Genomic DNA, 25,450 nt, shown 5'->3' with positions numbered 1-25,450 from the left:
ACTTGACTTAAAAAAAACATAGGTGACTCCAACTCGAACTCCAACTCTGGTCTGAATGGGTTTTCGCTGCTCCTGACAGGTCAGGCCAAGCTTTAATGAAAGACTATTAAAATGCAGAGACACATTTGTCTAAAAGGCCAATTAAGTGCTTCTGTATCAACATATTGAGTGCTGTTTTGGGGATTTAGCTGTAGAGTGCCAACACTACAGACCATTTATCATGATATTTGTAGCACCACAGTATATTCTATGTTACAGCTATGGACACAGGCTATGGCTCGTTTGAAAGATGAGACTCCAACATCTCAGTAGGTGGAAACAGTGTAATGGTATGTGCCTCGGTTCCTGAGAAATCCTAAGCTAAACAGAGGCTAGTTTTCATCAAAATCACTGTTTTTTTTCCCTCTAGAAATTGAGATATTGCACGTTTCATTAAAACATGCACTAGTTGAGCCTTTTAGATTTGGGTAAAGCCAAACTGGAGAAAATGTGCTGGGTTCAGGTGGGGGTTAGTATGAACCTTTAAACCATTAAATTTCATTTAACATCACATTACAAGAGTAAAGATCTAAATGCACACGCAGTTTATCAGAAGTCAAATAAGGTCCAGTAGGAGAAAGAGAGAAGTGAGACTGATGGACAGAGGCTGAAGGAGGACGGAGCAGGCGCTACACACTGAGGCAGGCCCGGGGCTGAGTGAGAGGCGCCGGGAGGACGGAGCAGCAGCCCCCGCAGAGGCGCTCGATGCCACGACTATGCACAGATGATTCTGCGGCACCGCCACAAATGAAATGTCCAGATCGTGAGTTTTCACAAGTTTTTGATCATCTTTTATTTCAGTTCTATTCAGCACAGAGCTCCCAAAATCTGTGTCTAGTTTCGTAATTAAAAAAGTTTATTAGTTTTTGGCACTCGAAACGTGAAATACAAAGTGCTCCTGTCTGTTTTATCAAAATGGGTGCGACAATCCACCTAACCTGTGCCTCTAAATCTTAATAAACAAAACTACAGCAGCCTCTGAGGGTCAAAACTGAAGCTTAAAATCATGTGGGAACCCTTCACCCAGAGAATCACCTGTAATACTGTTGTTTCCTTTACACTAACATCATATAAACAGACTAATATAGTACAGAGATATCGAATATAGACCCAATACGCGGGAGAGTCCAGTCCTCGGGCGCTCCTTGTACGTTAGGCTGGTTTCGGATCGGGACATCAGTGGGGTAAGGTAACGAAGCGGGACAGGACGTGCCAGGCCTCGTCTGTATCCATGATGACAGGCTCGTCCGTCGCCACGGTAACGCCTCCCTCTGTTGCCTGAGGTGGTCAAAACTCTTCTGTCCGGTGCAGTTTGGCCTCTGTGTATTTCCAAAGCCACTCCCTGTGGCTATAGACTGCAGCGCTGGATGATACATTTGATTATGTGGATTGCTGAAAAATAGTTTCTGGACACTCGGCTGCAGCTGCCCTCGTGCCCTTTGGCCACAACACTTCACCCACTTGGCCCAAAAGATTGTGTTTGGCGAAAAAGACTAAATAAATTAAATCGATTTTTGTTTCCAGATTGAGCTGGGTCAATCTTTCCCTCAGCTTTATGATTGATCGACCTAAAAAAGGGGTCAAAAACTCCCCCGAAGAATGAAAAACAAAGTCACGTATTCAAATAAAAATGGCACCAAATTCCGATTCCAGCTCTGTAGTGATTGAGGAGTGAATACGTAACCTATGGAAGGTCAAATCCCTCGCCAGTTTTCCTCCTCGGGGCAACAGTTCCGCGGCGGTGACCCCCGATGAGAGGGATCTGAGGGCCAAACAAAAGAAAGGGTTAAAATGCGTAACAGAGAGCGCTGCCGTCACTCTGGGGAAGGAAAGAGCGGTTCAGCTGGATGCATAACGCGCTTACAACACACTGGAAGTAGCACTGGTGAAACTTGACCTCCGCCCTGAACAATAACAAACATAGGGATTTTGCATTTGAGAAACAGCACACACCTCCCTCTAAAACACTGGAGTCTGTATCTGTGCCCTCGCTCTCTCTCCTGGATAAATGGCGGCTAATGGGAGTCGTGTTAGCTTTCTGCGCATCCCACCTTTTAACCAGGCTTTACTTGATGAATATCGGCCTCAAAAAACAACAATCCATTAGATAATCAGTAAATAAATCAATGAATAAAAAGGGTGTCCCACTCCCAGCAGCACATGCAACACTTCAAATAGGCTTTATTGCGGTTTTAATATTGTAGAGCCAAACTGAGCTGAGTAGAGTAGAACAGAGCTGGCAGAAACAAAGTTCAAATAAATATCAAATCAATCATTTATCGTACCATGATTCGGGCTCGGGGCGTTGTTCTGTCTCTTCCTGAGTCGCTGCTCGTCTTGATTGGCCGGCCTCTTCTAGGACAAAACACACGAGGTGATCAAAGATGTCGACGTAAATACCCAGTTTGACAGTGAACCCCGACACGAGTTAGATTCAGCTTAAATCTTGGACTCACCGCAGGGGTTTGCGTCCACATCGTCGAGGAGGTTGGCTGTGGAGTTGGCTGTGCCCAGTCTTACGAGGACAGGAGTTAAGGATTTCAAACAGGAGCTTGAGCTGCTAATACTACAGGCCAGGGGACCGACTGCGTTGCCGTGAGTGGGAAGGTTGTACATTTGTGGACAACAGCAAGCACTTACTGTATATTGGTACTGATTAACAACACAACACAACAAAACACAAATCAGACACATGTTGCAACAAACATGTATCACATCTAAAAAAAAAGGAATTCACTTTGTTGTTTCACAATGACAAAGTCTGCACGATCCAATCAGCAACAAACGTCCCACAGGGAGCCATGACACATTGATATTACAGTGATTATGTTATTGGCACTAAAATATCAATCAATCAATTATTTATGTTTCAGATCTAACAGGACTGTAGCAAAGAAGCTATGACCAGTTCTGTCTGTGTGGCATAATGGAGGGTCTTCAATCTCCCTGTATGTTTTATTCACCTGTGTCTCGCGGTGGAACAGAGGAGGATAATGCAGCAAAAGCCCTAAGGTCAGTCATTTATATATATCAGCCAGTGCTGTGATGACATCATCACGTGGGAGAAGTTGCAGTAAGACTCTGGAATATTCAAGCCACATAAACAGCGTTTTGAAATCTCAGTCACCTATAGTTTTTGAACGTACCCCAAAATGATGAATTTGATTTGGATTCTATTTTTTGAGTTCGGCTCTGTCCACATTAAAGGGACGAGATGCAAGTTGGGATTTTTTCATGCTCACTACTGCCACCTCAGGTTGTATCTGTAACTGCACCTTCTATATTAGTGCATGACGGCACTTCGGACCCGAATTAACACCTTTCTGAGTGACAGTGCAGGATTTTAGAGGCAGTTGTGGTGAACAGGTCTGAGCTCATTCTACACGTTAGGACATGGCTGGAACATGTAGGGGATGAAAATACTTCATTGTAAACATTTTAAACTCCGTATAGTCCCTTTAAAGGGATATTTCAGGATTTTTGACATAGGGCCTCATTTCCTAGTTATCTAGAGTGTTGCTGGTACCTGGAGATATTTTTTTTCGTATTTCATGCAGTTCTTATGTTGGAAGAGTTTCATGGCGCTAGGCTAATGCAAGGCTAGCGCATTTCTATGGTATCAGCTAGCCTGCATTAAAAACAGTCTGACCCGCTCCACAGAGCACCTGAGGCAAATCACCTATAACACCAGACTAACCATATAAATGTCTTGTCGATAGAATAATTTTTGGAATATAACTGACCTTGCATCACATGAATGATCGCATTTTGTGGGACTATTTTCTAGCAGATCACTCCGCCGCAGAGCTGATATAAGGTATTTCAAATGCAGAATGGTCAAAATTAACTTAGGAACTGGGAAATGAGGCCCTATGTCAAAAATCCTGAAATATCCCTTTAAGCCTATCATAAGCCTGATGATTAAAAAACCTGAAGACGATAACAGAGATTGATTACAGTTCTGATTGCGATCGCAGTCATTGCTCCGCCCGACAAACTTCTCCAGCCCATTTGTGGTCCGACTCTCATATTTTGGTGATAAATGAAGAATCAATTTTAAAGGCGATCCAATGAAATAATAGTGCATGGCCTTCTTTTGCCCAGGCAGTGTACACAGTATACACTACAGTGATAGTGACGCCATCATTTGAGATTACCTTGAAGACAGATATGAAGAGGATACGAATGGTGCTTCAACAGGGTTTTTCGTTTGGATTTTCTCCGCTTTGTCTTTTCTGAAAACGTGCGTGCGATTTCAAACAGCTTCTTCCTGGTCGCTATGGAGACAAAATACACATAGCAAATATTCACTACTGCTGCCACAACTCCTACTACTACTACTACTACTGCAAATAAAAAAAAGAAATCTCACATTTTCCCATGTGTTTGAGTTTGTCCCTGAACAGAGCGTCGTCTGAAACGGCCTCCATCGAAGCGGCCGAGTAATGATCACCTGAAGAACATATTTAGACAAAGTTTTCAAAAGGTTTGAATGAGCAATGGGAAAAAGATATGTTTGGGATTTCTGGAATAAAGCTGTATGTGGGTATAATTGCAATTTATAATGGACAAAGCTGCTAAAAACCTGAATCTTTATACAAAAAAAAAAAAAACTAAATTTGAGAACTCCCCCAAAACATTAAGTCCCTATTCTGTCATTTGGAGACAACAACAGTTCCAGCTGGACTCCAGAAACCCCAGTGTTCTCCATCAGCCCCATAGACACACAGACAGGGACAGACAGGGACAGAGCAGAAGCATTAGCAGCTGGTGATGTCTCTACCTGAGCTCTCCACACTAGACGAATGAGACCGAGATTTCTTTGACTCATACTTCAACCGATCTAAAAACAGACAGAGCACAGCACACGTTATGAGCCCGCAGCGTGTGATGGAGTCGACGTGGGAGGGGCGCATTTGACCAGGGGCTGTCCTCAGAGGGAGCGCACAGACTTACCTCAGCTGTGGCCAAGTCTCAGAGTTACATAAATCACATTGAAAAGGATGCTTCTGTTTCATCCCTAATGACTGTGAGAGGGCAGGACTGAAAGTAGAGGTCGACCGATATGGGTTTTTCTAAGACCCATGCTGATTTTGGGGATTTCATTGGCCGACGCTGATATGCACGGCCAATTTTTCCAAATGTCTGGTCTATAATCCTGTGTATGAAGCTTCTAAAGTGCAAAATGAGTCAATGTTGAACTGTGACAGCAGGGGGCGCTTTACCAGGGCCATAGAGCTGATACATTCAGGACTTTCATGCTTAGCGGGTGCTTCAGAGGGAGCTTGTTTGAAAGACAATGATAAGTAGATTCCAAAACTAAAAACAATAAGTCTCTTATGGTTCTGAAATTATAGACAAAAGTCTGCAACATAAAATAGATAAAATATGACCCAAGATATACAAATGTACTTGTGACCAATTTTCATTGCGATGTTTCTCTGTTCCTTTGAGGCCTAGGAAGTTGTAGAAAGGCCTGTTTAAAGCTCTGATTCTGCTTTTCCCAATGCAAAAAAAGAAGAAGTCTTTATCACCTCAGAATCTGGAGAAATTGGCCTTTTATCTGCATTAGATCGGCCGATAACCGATATTGTACAATACAATACATTGGTCGACCTCTAACTGAAAGCACACCTTTGGCAGTCACCCGTAATGCCTAAAGCCGTAGTTACATCCGCAACTTCTGTTTTCAGAACTAGCAACCAGTGTGACTTAATCTACATTGTATATATTTATTTAACAATGTCCCCAATTGACAAAACAACCCCTGGTGTTGGACACAACCAGCACTTGATGTATGAGATACAGTGAAAAGTTTATTCTAAAGACTAAAGACAGAAACTGGTCAAAAAGCTTTGCTTTGAAATCAACAATCGGGAATTATGAAGAGAGACTTTTTAATCCTTTGAGCTTTAAACCCATATTTCTGCAAAACACAAAAGGTGAAAAACACAAAGGCTTTTTGTCGCTATCTGGAGATGTGACACTGAAAATGGGCATCAGGAATATGTTTGTCCAAGAAAAAAAAGTCCACTGAAGAAACCGCTTTGTGTAGCAGGTGCAATGCTCCTCATCATGGTCCTTTGTTCTGCCTGTATTTGGTTTCTATTACACATCCATGTTTTTCTTACAGTCACTATTTCTTAGAACAAATGGAAATGCTTTCTACGTTTATTTGTTTTACACAAAAGTTTCATGTGATTTCTTCTTGAACAAATCATATTCCAAACAGAAAAAGCTTGAGTCGCATTTTATAGCAAAACCAGCACAAAGATAAGACATTGCTGATTCAAAGCAAAATACTAATGAAATACCACTAATGAAATATGTGACCTTATTAAAGCAGCAATAATAAAACGTTTAAAGCACACATTCTAACTGTCATACCTCTTTCTAAGGCGATGAGAAACTCCCTGTTCCTTTGCAGCTCCCGCATGAACTCCTCGTTTTGGAGGAAGAGAGCGATGCGTTCGTCCTCCAGGTACTGCTTCAGTTTCTTGTCCTGCTCAGTGGCTCCTGCACTGGCAGAGGACTGTCCGTTTGAGCCTGCAGTACCAGGGGTAGTGCCAGGGGGCGCTGTCCACTGCCCTACTGAAGACACGGAGGAGGAGGACGAAGAAGATGGCTGAGACAGGCTGCTCTGAGAACTCTGAGTTTAGAAAAACAAGGGAGAGAAACGATTACATACTGTATGTATATTTCTTTAAGGGAAAAGAGAGGGCAGTATTTGGCCAAACATGTATCCAAAAGGTAATGCAGTAATGTTATGCAGTGACCTTGATTCTGTCCAGCTGCTGTGGAAGGATCCTCAGGAAGTCGTCAGGGAGATTCCCGAGTAACGGAGGGTTCCAGTTTTTGTAACTTCGGACTTTCTGATGCCCCGGAGGCGGCTGGTCTTCAAACCTACAACAGTGGAGGTACTTGTTCACAAACATGCACCGTCCCTACCAAATAAAACAATAAACTAACTACAACTAAACTAGAGCCATAAAGATCAGTTCAGTTAGGTAAAGCACAATGGATCAAAAGTACATTAACATGTGGACAGCCTGGTTAATGAAGCTGTCCTTCAGTCAGCTGACCCGGCACGGATTGAGACCCCACAGCCACTGAAGAGGCTGTCCTAAAGACTTCCCCCGCTCACTTCCGTCAATAACCTTTAGGAGTTACTGCACGGACGTTTTGCTCCTCGTATCATTACGCCTCACAATATAGTACCCCTTTTTATCTGCTTATAAAATCGACATGTTACATTTCTGTGTAAATATACTTCGCATGAAAACACTTCACGTAACTTTATTTAAATAGGGAACACGTGGAAGAGCTTGGTAGCTTCTATCGTGAGCTTTTTTGGAGATATATGACATGTGGGAGAGGCTGCGTATGTGCTCCGTTTGCCTGGCAGAGCGCACGGACAAAGACCAGACAGGGATATATTAACTCGGCTAAAGTGAGGTAAGAGCATATCTCGGTATGTAAAAACGGTGGGCTATTCCTTTAAGAACCTCTGACCCTTTCCGACACACCCCCTCCACACGCTGTCTGTGGCATCATTGGGGAGGGGGTTCTGCTGAGGAGCAGTGGTTGGTTACTCGGCTGGTGACGAAAGCTCGGAGGCGTCTCCAGGAGGTGGGGGCGTTCCTAGGAGGACTCAGGCAAACCTATTCCTAAAATGGCCGCCGTCAGAGCTCACAGTGGAGTCAGTGACCGAAGTCATGACATAACACAACAGCACCTCCAGCTGATTTCCTCCCCTTAGGTGCTTCAGGGAGCACACTGACTGTGGCTCTAGCTGGCACTCAGTGTTTTCTCAGACTTCCACTAAAATATTATGCTCATTTTCATAAGCCCCAAAGCAAACAGTAGAGTCCATTATAAGTTGGTTCTTGGCCCGGCTGACCCGACAGCAAATGTTTGACACAGGTTAAAACATCCCGTCAATCACATGAGCAAAATATGAGCTTCCAACTTTACAATTCTAGGAGTGGATTTGAGTCCCTGTGAGTTAACATCATCTTTCAAAAAGTTAAGTCACCCCTCTGGCCATAAGTCCAATAAATAAGAGCCTGAGGTGAGGTCATATGGAACGCACATTGCATTACTATATGCTACACCTTCAACGACTGATGTTTTTACATTCACATCTACATCTTTAAAGCATCTTTCATTTTTTGGTGTTATTACACTTTGAAAGACGAGGGAATATAAAGTCCAAAGCTAGAACTCGTCTAAAACACACAGTGGATCAAAGATGGGATCTTATCTACGGCCACAGGTGAATAATGCCCAGTTCGTTGGTGGAAACTGTTGTTTTTGAATCTGATGGTGCCAGTGTAGTATTCTATAAATATTACGCCTGACGGAGATCACAGCTGCAGAGAGAGGATGGCTCACACAGCATTCTAAGAATCAGACACAACTCGATATCTGTTGCAGGTAGTCTGACGACGTACGACAGTTCCATTTTCCATCTTCGCACTATATGAACTACTACTTTATTAATGTTTTCCACGACAAGTGATCTTTCGTTTCGGGCGGTTTCAGAAACTACTCCCAACCACAAACAGGTGCCATTGTGAAGAGCTTAGAGACCCCCCTTCAGCCATCTATAATAGAAAACGCTATCTCAATGGCCGCCAGCTGGGCGCCGCCATGTTTATTTCCCATACCGACTTTGAAGCTAAGCAGGGACGGGCCTGGTTAGAACTGGGATGGGAGACCGTTCCTCCGAAGCTAAGCAGGGAAGGGCCTGGTTAGGACTGGGATGGGAGACCGTTTGGGAACAACAGGAAGCCTGGCGACAGTAGTGAGTTTGTGCGTGGTGCCGGCCCCCACGTTGCGGTCCCGCCGCCCGCGGCCATTGACCACGGGTCCATATGGACCGCGGTGCTGCTGTCCGAGGACAACCCGCCGTCACAACAACGCGAGTGCGCGAGATCTGACTGCCGTGCGTGTGCGCGCATCCAAACAGGGCGCTGTGTGTGTGTGCGCGTGTGCGCGCGTTTGTGTGTGCGTCGGTGCGTGTATGTGTGCGCGCGTGCATCAAAACAGGGCGGTGTGTGTGTGTGCGCGTGCGTTTGTGTGTGCGTCGGTGCGTGTATGTGTGCGCGCGTGCATCAATACAGGGCGGTGTGTGCGTGCGCGCGTGTGTGTGCGCGCGCGCGCGTATGTGTGCGCGCGCGCATCGAAACCGGGCGATGTGTGTCATTTGCTTTCACGTATTGTGAGCCCAGAGGTACATTTTATTCTAAAGCAGCTTTGAACGCATTGCCAATTTTATTGTAAGGTTATAAATACTGTCTAACAACGATCATTAGGCTATTTCATTTCAAAACCAACTTATTTTTTTTTACATTGTACACTACCGTGATGCACCAAACCACGGGTCCTGCACCGTGAACCGACCCGTTAGAGCTGAACCCCTCATATTTATCCATACTTATTCCACTGTCTCTTGAATTCTATTCCCTTTTAGCGAACATATTGTCGTTGTAGTTTATAAGAAAAAAGTACGGGTGCATCAAACACTCAAATTGCAGTTTGTTTGAAATTATTTTTAGCATTAATTATTTTAAACATTTGTAGTGGCCATAGTTTTTGGAATGGGTTGGGAACCACTGGTCTACAGCTGAACTGTGTGACGGGTTGGACATTTCTTTGTAATAACTCATAATCTCAGACTATCAAATGTGCAAACTAGCGAGGCCCGGCCGAAGGCCGGGTCTCAGCTAGTATTAGCTTATAAAACTACAAGTCAACATAGTAACTGCAGTAACTGTGATAGGCCCATTTCCTACCGGGGTGGGGGAGTGGGCGGAGCCTCGGGGTACTTCCTGTCATAGATGTGCATGTCGTACGCCGGAGGGGAGTAAACGGGGGGCGGCTCCTCGTCCGAACTGTCCGGCTCCAACGTCCGCTCCAAAATCTGGGGAAAAAAAAATAATTAAAAATACACCACGGGAGTCAAATATAACGGGCTAAAATTAGAGCGCCTTGTGATCGCTTTATTTCTGTGCAGAGCTTTACACGGGGTGAGAGGGAGAAAGGAGACTTGTCATGTTTCAAAAGGCTCACTCACTAGTTTGTAAGTGCTAGATTTCACAAATGTAACACTTTTGTAAATGCAAAGCTTAAATATCAACTTCTAATGCAAGAATCATGATATATATATTCCAACATGTTTGTTTAAAAGTACAGGGTTAACAGTAGGGCTGGATGATATGGGATAAAAGACATTCTCTTTTTTTTCTATCTCTTGGGCAATTATGATCTTTTTCCAACAAAGTGTTCACCTAAAAGTGGCGTCAGCAGTTCTTCCAAACAGGGAAAGTCCATAACGTTATACATTCGATATTGCAATATGTTTATGGTTCAGTAATTGTTCTTAAATGAAATAGTAAAATACAGTGTGAAATGTATGTCTCTTCTACTATTTCATTTGATCTCAAGTCCAAACCTAGTTAATAGTGCAGTGCTCATGGGCATCAGCAGGCATTCAAACACATGCATAATGAGGCATTTTGTTGTTTGCTGAGGACAAACATCACTTGATCCTCAGTTCTAAAAGTGTACCAGTGTAAAAGGGAGGACAGTCATGGCGAGCCAAGGGGAGCGGGGGATGTGGTTTATTAGTGTTTATAAAGAATTTGTATCAATTTCATGAACTTGCAGGCTAGTTTTGTAGCATTCATATGAAAGTGACCCTGAAAAGTGACCCTGAAGAATTGGGCAGTCACAAAAATGTTAGGACAGTTAGGAATGAGTCTGGATCACAACTAAAAGTTGAATTTAGTGACTTCCTCTTTCATTGTTTGTAATTTAAAAAAAATGGTATAGGGCCTTTAAAGCAGTACTAAGTAGCTCATGCCCCTCGAGGCCATAAGCGCCACTGCAGGTGTTGTAGCATGTTGTGTTTCTTTTACTCATTAATTCTCCATTACTATGCTGACAAAAAAGACAAAGGGATAGAGGGATATTATACATTGTGTCACAACTCGGTGCCACAATGGAGAATTTTTTTTCACTCAAACTGGCTGTAAATACTGTTTAAGTGGCACTAGCCTGCAGCTAGCTTTGCCTGTTATCCAATTAGCTTCTTTTTCGTGATTCCATTAATGTGTATTGCGCCTCCGACCTGTAGGCAGGTCGAAGTTGCAATTGTGGTTTTCTGGCCAGAGACACCACTACAAAAAGGATTTATCAAGGTAACCAAGTTACTAAGTTCTTCTTCAAAAGGTTTATTGTGCAACTTTTTACTGCTTAAAAAAAGTTGATATTTGCACGTATTTGACCTTGTAGTGACCCCAGTGGTCACCTTGGCACCTTTACTTTCCATGACGATGGTCTCTACAAAGCTCCAGGACCAATTGTTTTGTAGGTTTTCTGCTGAGAGGGTTCGTTAGCAGTAAATATAGTAGTGAATATCTACCTTTTTTTTCCACCTCTAAAGTTGCATAATGCACCTTTAAATAAAGACTTTGGTGGTTTTCACTTAAACTGTGACTAAAGCCTCATGAGTTGTGCCTATGGTTACACCGCTGTATTGCTGACCTCCTGTGGGATGCTGTCGTCCGAGTCGGAGCTGTCGTCTGAGCCCTGTCCGTCCAGGCTCATCTGCAGCAGCTGGTCTATGGTGGCATCCACAGCGCCGTTATTGGACCTCAGGACGCACTCGATCACCTCGTAGTCCATGGTCGGGAACATGGTCTTAAAGTCCTCCATGGCCTGGTTAAACTCCAGACGACGCACCTGGACAGACATTTTACAGACATTATTTTCCCCAAACGTTCCGCACTTATAACGAACACGATTCTTCGCATCACAAAGATCTTCTTGATCCGTGCCTGACCTGTCTGTTGGGCCGGCTGTTGTTGAGATGGGCTCCGCCTCTGGACCCTCCATTGCTGCTGCTCCTCCTGAAGAGACTGGTCATCTTTGGTCCAGCGCCAAGCCCTAGCAAATGCCTTTAGAAATCACTGTGACACACACTTCTGCTGACTCCTCCGCGTGAACTCGAGCTCTCAGTTCCTCATTGTTACAGGGCACTGGTGAACCACGGCAAATTCAAAACACGAAGAAGGCAGAGCGTTTCGTTTGTTGTGATTGGCTTGGTCTTAATCCAACATGGCTGCTGGTGTAGAAAAAGGTGTCAGGCAATTCCAAGAAATAAAGAGGATTTTCAGAGTCACCAGGAGATTGGAGCTAGGATTCTCCTCGCTGCATCATATGGATCTGCAATATATAAAAAAAAGATTATTTAGAATATTCCAATAGAGTTTTGTCAAGTTTCTGGTCGTTTTTTGCTGACTTTTCATTGCTTTTTTGACATGTTTTCGCCACATTTCTGTCACTTTTTTTGTGTGCGTTTCCATCCTTGATTTCATCACTATTTCTATGGTTTTTCGTAACTTTTGGACTTGGGTAAAGCCAAATAGGAGAAAATGTGCTCGATTCAGATAGGGGTTGAGATGAACCATCCAAAATAACTTTGGAATTTCGTTCCCACAAATTCTTTTTTTTAATACAAAAAGATTTGTTTCATATGAATACAAGTACATTAAAATGATACAAATGACCCACAACCCAACCATCCGTGCCTACCCCACCTAAACCATCCCTCCCATACCCACCCTCAGCCTCAGCAAACAGTTCATGTCATAGATATTGATTTTGGCCATCATTGACAATCAGTTCAATCAAAAAACAAACAGACAAACAAACCAATAAACAACCAGACACAAACAGACAAACAAACAGACAGACAAAACAACGGAAGAAATACAGAAAAAAAAAAAATATATACATACAGATACCAATAACAGCAGTAATGATAGTATTCATTAATCAACTTAATCAAGATTTACTGTTCATGTTAGCATCAAAGATTTTGTTAGACTTTGTTAAAGGGACTATACGGAGTTTAAAAATGCAAAAAGTAAGTATTTTCCTCCCCCTACATGTTCCAGCCATGTCCTAATGTGTAGAATGAGCCCAGACCTGTTCACCACAGCTGCCTCTAAAATCCTGCCCTGTCACTCAAAAAGGTGTTACTTCGGGTCTGAAGTGCCGTCATGCACGAGCTTAATATAGAAGCTGCAGTTACACGTATGACCTGAGGTGGCAGTAGTGAGTATAAAATGGCTAACTTGCATCTAGCCCCTTTAAAGATCTGGGGTTCACCCATAACATTATATAAAAAAATTTCAGGAGTACAATATGACAAAAGTCCATTCCATCAGGGCTTTCGTTGATCTTGGGAAAAGGTTTACCAATCTTGACCCTTATCCAGCTTTTTAACTGTAAGTATTTCTAAAAGTCAGCGGGGTGCAGTTATATTCATCTTTAATAGCAGAGAACTCTCTAAGCCATTGTGCCATTCTGACAGAGAGCTCCAACAGTGCAGATCCCAGCCTGCTTCCATCCATGTAAGATTCCATCTGAACATCCCCGAGGTAAAGCTGTCCTATAAAGTCCCAATACATTTTGAAGTCTATAAATGATCAACAAACCCGTTCCGAGCAGTTTTGCGCTCAAAGGGTGTTCCTCATAGCGCCTTAATGAGACGTTTTGTTTCAAGTTGTTCCCACTGCTGTCTACAGAGGGCGCTCCAGGCCGATTCCAAATCCCGACCGGCCCAGTCTCTCACTCATACACGCTTGTTTCTTTAAAGAGAGAATGATATTACCAATTTTGTGTTTGGAACTTTCTATTTATTCGCCTCGCTTTGCTATAGATACAGACGGCATCTCGTCATAGAAGGGGGCGTGGCTTCGCCGAGGGGGAAAATAGAATCTTTAGAGAAACACGATTTTTCCCTCTTTTTAGCCATTTTCTGGTGGAATATGAACTTATTTATCACATAAATAAAGTCAAGTGAAAATCGGGCCCATTTGGATATTTTCTCACAGCAGATTTTTCAGTAGAAGTGAAAAAACGGCAGTTGTAGCAAGCGCTAGCTAACCGTTAGCATTAGCCCGATGCTAACATGTAGCATCATGTTAGCATTCTCCGTTATTCATGTATTTATGGGCTGTTGAACCGCTTTGCTCCTCCCCATGTCTTTGTATCATTATTTAGTAGAAACTATGTTCATAATTCAGCGTTTGTTACAGTAGTTTTTTAATAATTAGAGAAAATATAAATTTTTTCAAAATTGTTTTCCCCCTTAACTGTTTTCAAAAATGACCATATATGGGCGATTCCAGAGATGCCATCTGTATCTATGGTTCAGTCCGGTGTTGACAAGATGGGACAGTGAAAAGACAGATGTGAACAACGATCAACATCTGTATGTGCTTCATCAGCGCATGTCAACATGGCACTGACGACTATTTGAACCTCCGTCGCCGGTGACTGTGGCAGTTATTTTCGTTGTCCATTTGAAAAGCTTTTAGCGGAGGCCAGGTAGAGCGCCTTGGGTCTGCCTGTGCCGCCCGTTATCTTCCCAACAACATCATATTAATCTGCACCTAAGAACGCGCTAAATTTATATCTCAATCCAGGGCTCCAGCTCCCGGAGAGAGCTGCACGACAAACAAGCACTGCGGTTATCAGGAAACAGCATATTAGTACTGCATGTATGTATTATAGTAGTTATCATAGTCATAGAAGGGTAGTGTAGAGACATTCACACTACACACTAGAGCAGGGGTTCTCAACCTGGGGGTCGGGACCCACTAGGGGGTCGCAAGACAAATTTGGGGGATCGCCAGAGCATATAGATAAAATATATATTTTAATATTATTATTATGGTGTCGTAGCATACATGCTATTTTACCAGAGTGCCATTATTTGTTCTAAATTTAATTCATTTTTGTTTTTTCTTTGTTTTTTAAGAGTTATATAGGTTAACCTCTTAACTCCCGCCTGAACCGAGAGGATCTTTTTCCTCACGTCATCAGATTTTTTTTCATCATTTTTTGTCGCATTTTTTTTCTCCATTTTTTCGTAATTTTTTATCACATTTTTGTCATTTTTTTGTCAAATTTTTGTCATTTTTTTGTCACGTTTTTGTCACGTTTTTGTCACATTTTGGTCATTTTTTGTCACATTTTGGTCATTTTTTTGTCACATTTTTTGTCACATTTTTGTCATTTTTTCGTCATTTTTTCGTCAATTTCTTGTCCATTTCTTGTCCATTTCTTGTCCATTTCTTGTGACATTTTTGCCATTTTTTTCATACATTTTTCGTCACTTTTTTGTCACATTTCCATCATTGCTTTCGTCTCAGTTCTGTCGCTATTTTCACAGAAGCTTTTGGCCTGGGTTAAAGCCAAACTGCAGAAAATGTGCTCGGTTCAGGTGGGAGTTAAGGGGTTAATGTCCCTGTTTTTCCCATGGTCTGAACCGGGTTGGGGGTGGGTCACGATCCTAATTATAACTGTAATAATGGGGGTCGCGGCTCTAAAAGGTTGAGAACCACTGCACTAGAGAACCACAGCCAGACATAAAGCTGTATTCTTTTTTTGTTCCCATATAAAGTGGTCAGCAGTACTTCCTATCACATGGGGTAGTGTGTTTCTCAGTTCGTTCCTCCACTTCTCCTGGTTCGGGAGAAAAACAAAGCAGCTACATTAGCGCGGTAAGTTATTCTTCTGGTTTGCTCGTATGTCAAAAATAGCCTAATTAACAGTTTCTTGAGGCAGAAATGGAGGAAGTAGGTCAGAAGGGTTTTTTTGTCTGAGGCATCGGGACTATCAAGTGAGCATGAAGTCAACTGTGTATCAGCGACATGTAAAGACTAGTTCAAACAAGGGATTCACAATACATTACAAATAATATCATACTGCTGATGCAATATCCGTACAGCAGGAATCCACAATATATATGGCCACAAGTGTAAACATCTAAAATCTATTCTTTTCTCTATTTCTTTGATTTTTCCTCTTTCAAGTTTAAGCTTTTTACTCTACAATTAACTGCCTGTTTGCATTTCCGCTGGTGTAAAGTGAATTTCTCCACTGTGAGAACGCTTCAGATTGGCCCAGGAGACATTGAGGCTGGTGGGTGTTGTTTATTGGTGGACGGATCAGAAGTTTTGATGTCACTAAAATGTCACAAGAAATTGCCTAAAAAATGTGACAAAAAAATTACAAAAATATGACAAAAATGTGATAAAAATTCGATTAAAAAATTGCAAAAATGTGACAAAAAAATGACCAAAATTTTATTAAAAAAATGACTAAAATTTTATAAAAATTGACGAAAAAATGAAAATAATGTGACAAAAAATGACAAAAATGTGATAAAAATTTGACAAAAAATATGACAAAAATGTGATAAAAATTCGATTAAAAAATTGCAAAAATGTGACAAAAAAAATGACCAAAATTTTATTAAAAAATGACCAAAATTGTATAAAAAATTGACGAAAAAATGAAAATAATGTGACAAAAAAAATGACAAAAAAAATTGATAAAAATGTGACAAAAAATGTGACAAAAATGTGATAAAAAAATGACAAAAAAGTTACAAAAATGAGTTGAATACCCAACACAAAAATGATGGGGAAAAAAATCTGATGACGTGAGGAAAAAAGATCCTCTCGGTTCAGGCGGGAGTTAAGAGGTTAATGACTTTAAGTTAAAGTTAAGGTTAAGGTACACTTTATTAATCCCCATCGGGAAATGCATTCTCTGCATGGGGCGACCTGTAGGAGCAGTGGAGCTGCCAGCATGGGCCAGCGCTCAGGAACCCAACTCCATGATGTGGAGCCAGGCTGGTCCTCATAACATCTGGCTGGAGGATTCACCTATTGTACATGACTGAGATTTGACCTTTTGTCTTTGAAAAGATTCTCTCCATTCCCGCGTGTGAACAGCGCAAATTAATTACAGTCCATCATTTATTACAGTTTGCAGATGTCAACACCCCCTCGCATCGCGGTCCCCACTGTGGGATCTCCTGTTTCGGGATTGGGAAAGTCACTTCAGACATTGTTTCATGAAGTCTATTCCTCATGATCAAAATTCCCACCTCCCCTGAACACAACGCAACCTGCCGGGACAGCGGAGAGGGGGGGCCATCTGTCGGAAACCAGGCCTGGATCTGGTCCTGGATTTCCACATCTGGATTTAGACCAAGATGGAGGCCGGCGTGAAATTAAACCGGATCATAACCCGCCCCCTGCAGGACCAGATGGACGCGGCTTAAACAATAGGAGCCGAGGGAGCGCTGGACGTGAAGCAATCTACAGCACTATATCGTAAAAATCATGTAACTTTAAACACAACCTGATGCTTGGTTTAGCAAATGTAAGATAATTAACTAGTAGGATCATCATTTTAATAACATTCAGTTGTTACAGTCATTGCCTTTAGTAAAGCTACATCAAAAACAAACAGATGTTAAAGAGATCTCAAAGGGACTTCCCAGATTAAAGAGTTATTACACATTGTCAAATGAAGACTTGATTTATTCAAAAGGTGCACTGCGCAACATTTTGGATTCTGCGGTTGCCAGCAGTGCACAACATACTCCTAATGACCTGCTCCACACAGGAAAGGCTACTTCTGCAGTTTGTAATCAAAGAATAGATTTGGATGAGGTCCTAACCTATTTAAATCTCATATTCGGCTCCGACATGAAGAAGAGCTGCCCCAGTGAAGTTTATAAGTCAGGTTTTAAGCAGTGTTAATTTCGTCGACTATAATATTTAGTCTTACTTTTGGTCAAAGTGATATTTTTGACGACTAAAATTGGACTAAAACTAAATTAAACATTTCTCATGAGACTAAAACTATGACTCAAATGTCCAGATATTTTAGTCGACTAAAATAAGACTAAATGAAAATGAAAAGGAGAGACTAAAATCATCCAAACTTCTATTGACCGTCTGAAAAAGCCTCATATCATGTAAATTCAATGTCAAATGAACAAGTCTGTGCTTTATTCATGTGGAGCAGCTCCATGAAGTCGAGGACCACGATTAAATATGATAATGAATATTTTAAATATAAGTCGACTAATTTAGTCTTAATTTTAGTCGACTAAATTGACATGCAATTTTAGTCGACTAAAACTAGATTAAAATTCAAACTTTTTTTTGACTAAATCTTGACTAAAATTAAATTACATTTTAGTCAAAAGACTAAGACTAAAACTAAAATAAAATGTTGTCAAAATGAACACTGGTTTTAAGGTGAACTGCAAACACAATTTAGGTTTTCTTCAATGATAAACTGATCTATAATATAATGAATGCTTGTATTTGATTCTACTTATTGGACAAATGTTATGGTTTGTTTCATTTACACAAGCACCCCCAGTCTAATAAGGATTGAAGTTCATAGTAGTGCAGAGCGTCCGCCTCAGTCGATGCAGTGGCTTTACCACATGAACCTGGAGCTTTGAGAACTGTCATCCATCATGAGTTATAGGGAAAGGTTTGAACCCTGCCATGGGCCTCTGCAGAAGGCTGTGCTTCCTGTGAACGGACCAATCACACGCCAGCATGCAGAGCGAGCGAGAGGCCCAAACCAAGGGAGAGTCACACACATGGATTTGTTTTGTTTTTTTGGGGGGTGAATGAAGACAAGCTGTGGAAGGATTGAAGAATCACATGCAAATTAGAAAGAGAAATGTAGATTTGATCGAAATTAGCATTTTGGAAATGGGACAATCACAGGGCAAGCGATGTCTGTGCTGCGCCCCGAGATACATGGGTGTAATTTGGGACACATGCAGGTAAACACGACAGGCAGGATCGCAGCGTCTCTCAAACACAACTTTGATTCATCCTGGCCTATTGTACATGTTTAGAGTAGTCGGGGAAGTTGGAGTACCTAGAGAAAACCTGGGCAGCCACGGGGAGATCGTGCAAACCCCACTCAGAAAGGCCCCGCCTGGTCATCCAACCCCGCTAACCGCTACACCACTTTACCGCAATGAGAAAAGTGCTATAGAACAATCAACAACTGTTCCAACAGAAAAAAAACTCTGCTTTTGACCAATCCTTCAATGTCGCCTGAATCATGTATAATCTTTGGCCTTCTAAGTCAGGCTAGATCAAGATCAAATCAGGACTAGACCAGGTCTTAAATAGACATTAATTGGAATACATTAGGTCTAAACTGGGAGTAAACCCTTCAAAAACAGAAAAACACCACTAAAGCATCACTAAACGATAAATGAAGAAGGGACGCACTACTATTATATAGGAGCCGATACTGGGAAAAAATACAATATCGGCTACAAATATCCGATACTGAACAAATACCAGCTCTCACCGCTTTCAAAACACAACTTTCACCAACTAAACCTAGAAAATTATGTGCACGCTGTACATCATTTCGAAGAGGAGAATCCAATCGCTGTGTTAGCTTTAACCTCCGCAAATGTATTTTTGTGATCGCCTCGCAAAATGCCGCGGCTAGCAACAGCATGCTACAGCTAGTGGGAGCAACTAATCAAGAATATACTTATGTAGTCTAAAATAATAAATAAAAACAAAACAAAGCCGGCCACTGCTGGAGAGGACAAGTGTTTAGTTTAGGAAATGCTGATGAAGAATAACTGATATAAGATATTTATAATGCTCAAGTTGTAGCGATCAGATGACGTCATGTGACCTGTTAATGTAAAACAGCCTGTCCCAAGGATTGTGTTGTTAAATGTATTTCCATTAGTTTATCAATAGATAAGAAAAAAGTCTCTTGATATCGGTTAATATCGGATATCGACAGACACTCAAACCCCAGTATCGGTATCGGAAGCAAAAAAAAGCTGGACCGGTGCATCTCTAAAAATGAAGTTGTCTCTTGTTATTAGTCTAAAGTTGCAGATGACCCTGAGTAACACTTGTTGAAGCCCAGTTTCCACCACATTAAAAAACAGAAGCGCTGTTTTCAGGCAGGTTTTTTTCGGGACGACGACACGCAAAGCACAAACTGTAGCTATTTAAACTCCAAAGTGCTAATGTACGCGGACACCTGCCGGCCCGAAGCTTGTCAACACGTCGGTTTTGAAGTTTCGTTCCGATTGTTCAAATCACGAAAGAACCCAAGTCGGGTTTTCAAATTGAGATATATTCAAATCAATAACCGATCGCACGAGTGCTACATTAAAGTGTACATTTGAACCACATGAATTATTGAAATAGAAACATCCAGGAAATACAATTCAGTCATTGCTTCATTTGACCATTAGCATCAAACTGACACTGATCTTTCAAGGTGGACAAAGTGCTTTAAGTTGGTCCAAGTCACGAACGTCCATTTGTTTGACTTTGTCCAAACCAAAAACAAAAAGGCCGGTCATGTTCAGAGTAAAAGGGCACTATGGAAAAAGCTTTTATTCGTACTTTATTAATTCATTGATTGAATACAAGACTTCCTGGCACCACACACACTGATGTCTGTTTTGCCAATTTTCAAGTAAATTAACTTTTTTTTTAATGACGGATATACATTATGTGTTGGAAAAATAAGCATTAAGAAAAAGGTGTTTCGAAGCGTAGGCAATATATCACCAGGACGAGGCCCTGGGGGAAGACCAAGGACACGCTGGGGGGAGCGTCTCAGTTGGTAGTTGGCGGTAGGGCCTCCAGATCTCCATGACGATCTGCTATTTTATCATTAATGAATGTAAAAATAAGCAAAAGTTCAGTTATAATCACAATTTCCTGAGTGTAGTTTCATTTTAGCCTGGATTTAGCACTTTTCCCCCCCAAGTCTCATTTCAATTTGCCCAAAAAATCTGCTTTACTATGTATATATTCTGTTTGGAAATGTTTTAATAAAACACAATCATCTTAATATTCGCAATATTCAAGTCAAGTTATAGAATACCAGTTTATTTTTTCTTCTCATATTGTGCAGCTCAAGAATCAACCCTTATCTCTTACATAAAAGACCTATGAACAAGATCAAAGTGGATTTTATAACTCATTATCTTGCTCTACAATGTGAACGATGCCCATTTGACTTTGACCAAAGCATTTAAAACCCCATAACCTTTGTTCTATGGTAAGTTTCATTTTTATTTGAATTGCTAACCAGGCATTTTTTGCATTTCGTCCACGTTTGATTTCATTTTTTGTTCGTGGAAGGGCTGCAAACGGGTAGGAAAAAAACACCCCGGGACAGATGGCCTGCCCCGGGTTTAGCCGCGGCCTTTAGGGGTTAAACCCAGCCACTGCCAGCCGAGGAAGGGGCTCCACACAGCGGACACTGATCCGCGAGGCCTCGGTGCGCTCTGGTTCGCGGCGACGTCCGAGACAAGACGTATATACGCTCACAAAAGTGCACGCAAAAACCGAAGAGCATTGATTTGGAAGCTATAATGCAAAATGTGATGGGGAAAGGACACTTTTTTTCCCCCTCACCCCCCCTCACCATTGCGCTGTTTACAAAGCGAACGAACGGGGGGGGGGAGAGACACGGATACAAGCAACATACGCTTATTGTCAAATGTCGGAGTGAGGAATGAAAATGAGCGCGCGAGCATGTTTCGGGGGGTTCAGATTTACTCACAGATTGGGGAGGAAAGAGTCCACTCGAGCGGCTAGAGTCCAGGGGATCGCTGCACGGACGGGAGAAAGCCTCGGGACGGCGGGCAGACCTGGTCATAGTGAACGGGAGCCAGAGGGAGACCGTCCCGGAGCACAGACAGAGGGAGCGCAGCAGCAGCAGTGGCCATGAAGCGAGCGGAAGTGACGCAGCGCGGGGCAACTTCAAAGTAAAAGTCTGCTTACGAAATAAAAAAAGACATCAATTATTCATAGTAAATGAATTAATGAGTAATGATGATGAATGAAGTATTTTAAGAATGAATCACTTGCAATTAAATGGAAAATAAATAAATAACGCAAACAATTAGCGTAAAAAAAAAATGAAGGCATAAGTGAGACTGACTAAATGTAGACTTTGATCATGTTTTATGTGTTTTATATTATTATGTTTACAGAGCATAGAGAGATGTGTGTAAAAAAAAAAAATAATCGCTTGGCTGTTATATATCCTGTTAAATAGGCCAAGTTTATTTTATTTGCCCAGATCGTGTTTGCCCGGGGCCTTTGGGCTTAAAGAGACACCATTTTAAAATTCACAATACAAACCAATACAAGCATGTCGAACCAAAAAGTGTCCTCTTACGTCAACGCCAAGTATTTAACACAAATGGTGTCAAATAATACATGATGAAGCTTATTTGACAAAATAGAAACTTTAATCTTTATACAATTGCGTTATGGATTTCTATTTTAGAATGTTAACATTACTTTCATTCAGTGTTCATTGTTTTGTAGTTTTTTGTTTTGTTTTGTTTACATGAAAAAATAAATAAATAGAGTGTATCAATTGTAATGTAATGGCTATAAATTGTTACACAGTTAAATAAATAAATTCTCTTAACGTAATGAAACACAAACCGTACAGGACTAAACTGGAATTTCCCCCCTTGTAATTAGGACAACTGGGGCTAAATCAAGTCAGCAGTAGCTTAAAAATAGGTGTTGTGTGGACAATGGGCTCAGTGACCTACATAGGCAAATACAAAGAGATCGCTATTCTGTTGCCAACATTTCTTTGCTTTTATTTTGAAGGGAAACCGCTCATACTTCCTGTTGTAGTTTTTGCATCTTCTTTCCTTTCTTTTTTTTTTTTTTTGACCCTGAATGCCTTTAAACTGATCTACTCATGAATGAACATCAATGGCATCAAACAAACTAAAATAAAAAATAATTATACAGCATGGAGCTACTAAATGACACAAATAGCTATTAGCTGCAGAGTTTAGAAATAGGTCTATAACTGGTGGGCAACAATTCTTAGTACGGTCACTCAATATAGGTAGGTATAATTTACAAAAAATATATACACAATTATACATAATGAAGCTACTTTAACTAGAACAAATCTAAAGAGGTTGTGCATGTGATGTCGTAGCGTAGCAACAACAAAGCAGTTAGCATTTCCATCAAGGCAACAGCAGCAAAGTGAGTGGCAAATCTGCAGTTATTCATTGATTTGTCCCTCAATTTGCAATATTGAAGGTGGAAAGAAAAGCACAATATTAATCAATCTCATTTTAGATAATTGCACTAAGATAATAAGTAGCCCTTTTGACTTTTAACAGATGCACTGGTGGGTGAATGGCGTAGCAGCTCTCGCTCCACCGCAAGAAGGTCAAGGGTTTTTCGATTCTCCGTTCTCAGACAACGCGAGACCTTTCCGTGTGTGAAGGTGGCGTGTTCTCCCTGTGTTTGCATTGTGCACTAAAACAATAGGTTCTCCCCTGTGGCACAAAATGAAGATCAGTCTATGAAGCACCTCCATGTGACCTGGGAGTAAAACCTGGGACCGTGTTTTTGAATCAGACACACGACTCTGCAAAACGATGCGTAAACACTTTCCATAAGCCTTTTATTCTTCCCTAATAGAACTGTACAATCAAGAAATCAAACTTTAGAGATGAGCCTATAGCAAAATATGATCTGTACACATTGTTTAACGCTTTTGGGCCAAAAAAAAAAAGAAGAAAAAAAAAATACACACATTTAAATAATCAATCGTAGATGACTTGTCTAGAGCTATGCAAAAAAAACAAAAACACTTCAGTCAGTTCAGTCCCACGGCTTGAAAAACAAAAAAAAACAAAAACACATGTAACCGCTTACAAACAGTGAGGCGATATGGACCAAATAGAAATGTAAAATGTTCCCTTTGAAATCTGCCCGGAGTAATAGAAAAGTTGTATTTACAGCAACAAAAGCTGAATGATTTGTAAGAAACAAAAAGGCGTTTTTGATCAGACTTTTTGGACTGTTGAATTGGTGCCACATTTTGTAGTAGAAGGTTGAAGGAGCATATAGCAGGTTTGGAGTTGCTTAAAGGAGCTGAACGGATCAACTTTCAACTGCAATTTCCCATTCTCACTATAGTCATCAGCCGATTTGGTCTTTTTTATAGACTCATGCCAATGCCGGTTTTGAGACTGGAGCGAAATGCCTAATTATGTCCATGAAATGACCACAAATATTGTAGTTCCTCCAATCCTCCGACTTTTACTTCCCAAGGTTACCGCTCCCGTGCTCTTCTCTAGGGCCAAACCTTAATGCTCAGTCAACAGTGCACACCAGTAATCCTTTCAAGTACCTCTTTCAGTCTTGCCACATAGCAATGGATCAACAAAAATCAAGAAACATGATGTGGCAGGTTTAATTACAGTGAATGCAACGATTATGGTGAGGGAAGACGGAACCCGGTGAAATTAAAAGTTATTATGGCTACTGCTCCTAAGCCAGCAACGTCACAAAACACTTTGAAAAAAAAAAAATACAATTAAAAAAGGGGCTTTATGCATTCTTAGCACTGACTGTTGTGCAACTTCCCCTTACTTCTCAGCTAGAATATTGATCTGAAACTTTCTGAACCCAAAAGTTGCACAGCATTTCCGTATTTTCAAGTGTTTGGAATTCTTTCATCTAATATAATAGTGCTATTCTTATGGGTTACCACTGATTGGCCTTGATCATGCGCTTCAATTCCTAATATTTGCTTTACAAGAAAAGAGGAAGGGAATTTTACAACATATATCTTTTACTATTTATAATATCTTTAACTCTTTGACGACCAGAAGGGGGAGTAAAGACAGTCTTTTGACAATACGTGTTTTCAGGTTTTGCTTTGGTAGTTTTACGGTTTTCAGAGTTTTCCCGTTGGCACTAATTGTATTTACTTTGCGATAATCTCTGGAAAGTGTCATTTCCATCGACATTTCCGCAAGAATCTTTTCTACAATACAAATTTGCATGCGTTTTTGACAGCATTATACCTTCAAAAAAAACAAACAAGAGAATTCAATTTCCAGTACATAACAGCCCCTTTTCTATACCAACAAAAACACCATGATGTTAGCACAAATGTTCCTATTCATTTTTTGCCCGTAGGCACATGATTTACCCTCATATCTTTCCAACCGTTCCTGAGTTAAAAATGATTCTTGACGTTTACTTGATGAATTACAGTGAGTTAGTTACTTTATGTTGTGTTCACACCAACTTCAAGTTCCCTTTATACTTGTTTTACTGTCCTTTGAATAAAAGAAGAAAAAAAAGCTGCCTTATTGCTAATAGAATAACAATTATTAAAAAAAATATATAAATGGTGAAATTGATACTGAAGGGGGCCAAAAAAAACAACTTGCAATTTCAGTCAAATCGTCCCATGAAATTTATGGTACAGGATTGAAATAATACAGTCACATGATGCAATTGGTGGAGACAGAAGTGCTGTTTGTCCATGCTTTACCGGGAACAGCCGTCGACGTGGAAAACATGGGTTTGAGATTAAAGTTTTTAAAGGGATAGCAGCAGATCGTTGTAAAATGTGGACCGGTTTTCACTTATTTCCAGTACCGTAGGATTTGCGGATTGAAAGTATAAACCAGGAGTAGAAACCGAGGCCCGATAGT

The 25,450-nt window shown here is 41.1% G+C and overlaps 1 protein-coding gene across 3 annotated transcripts; it reads right to left on the bottom strand.

Moving 5' to 3' along the window:
* Nucleotides 1-1,726: 1,726 nt before the first annotated feature.
* On the bottom strand, nt 1,727-21,635 carry cuedc1b (CUE domain containing 1b). Of its 3 annotated transcripts, none has more exons than XM_079571090.1 (12): nt 21,511-21,635; nt 11,888-12,270; nt 11,590-11,787; nt 9,837-9,964; nt 6,816-6,942; nt 6,427-6,688; nt 4,823-4,882; nt 4,412-4,492; nt 4,223-4,316; nt 2,496-2,554; nt 2,325-2,394; nt 1,730-1,801 (listed from the first exon to the last, which is right to left on the bottom strand). In XM_079571090.1, coding segments are annotated over exons 2-12 (1,164 nt in total). In that variant the 5' UTR covers nt 11,972-12,270; nt 21,511-21,635; the 3' UTR covers nt 1,730-1,800. The 3 variants fall into 3 exon arrangements, with proteins under 3 accessions (XP_079427218.1, XP_079427216.1, XP_079427217.1); XM_079571091.1 differs by having other exon boundaries at nt 1,732-1,801; nt 2,325-2,391; XM_079571092.1 differs by lacking the exon at nt 4,823-4,882 and having other exon boundaries at nt 1,727-1,801.
* Nucleotides 21,636-25,450: the final 3,815 nt, after the last annotated feature.

This window comes from Gobius niger (genome assembly GCF_951799975.1).
Source record: "Gobius niger genome assembly, chromosome: 1".
Lineage (NCBI taxonomy): Eukaryota > Metazoa > Chordata > Actinopteri > Gobiiformes > Gobiidae > Gobius > Gobius niger.
Note: the sequence above shows the minus strand (reverse complement) of the source record. Positions and strands in the feature narration are given on the sequence as shown.

Bases quoted from the DNA above. Each gene is read 5' to 3' on its own strand.
- cuedc1b (XM_079571090.1), bottom strand. From the start codon at position 11,971: ATGACCAGTCTCTTCAGGAGGAGCAGCAGCAATGGAGGGTCCAGAGGC. The intron at 9,965-11,589 runs GTCAGCAATACA...TTTTTTCCCCAG, and splicing joins ACGACAGCATCCCACAGGAG to ATTTTGGAGCGGACGTTGGA. The intron at 6,943-9,836 runs GTAGGAAATGGG...CCACTGTTGTAG, and splicing joins CCGCCCACTCCCCCACCCCG to GTTTGAAGACCAGCCGCCTC.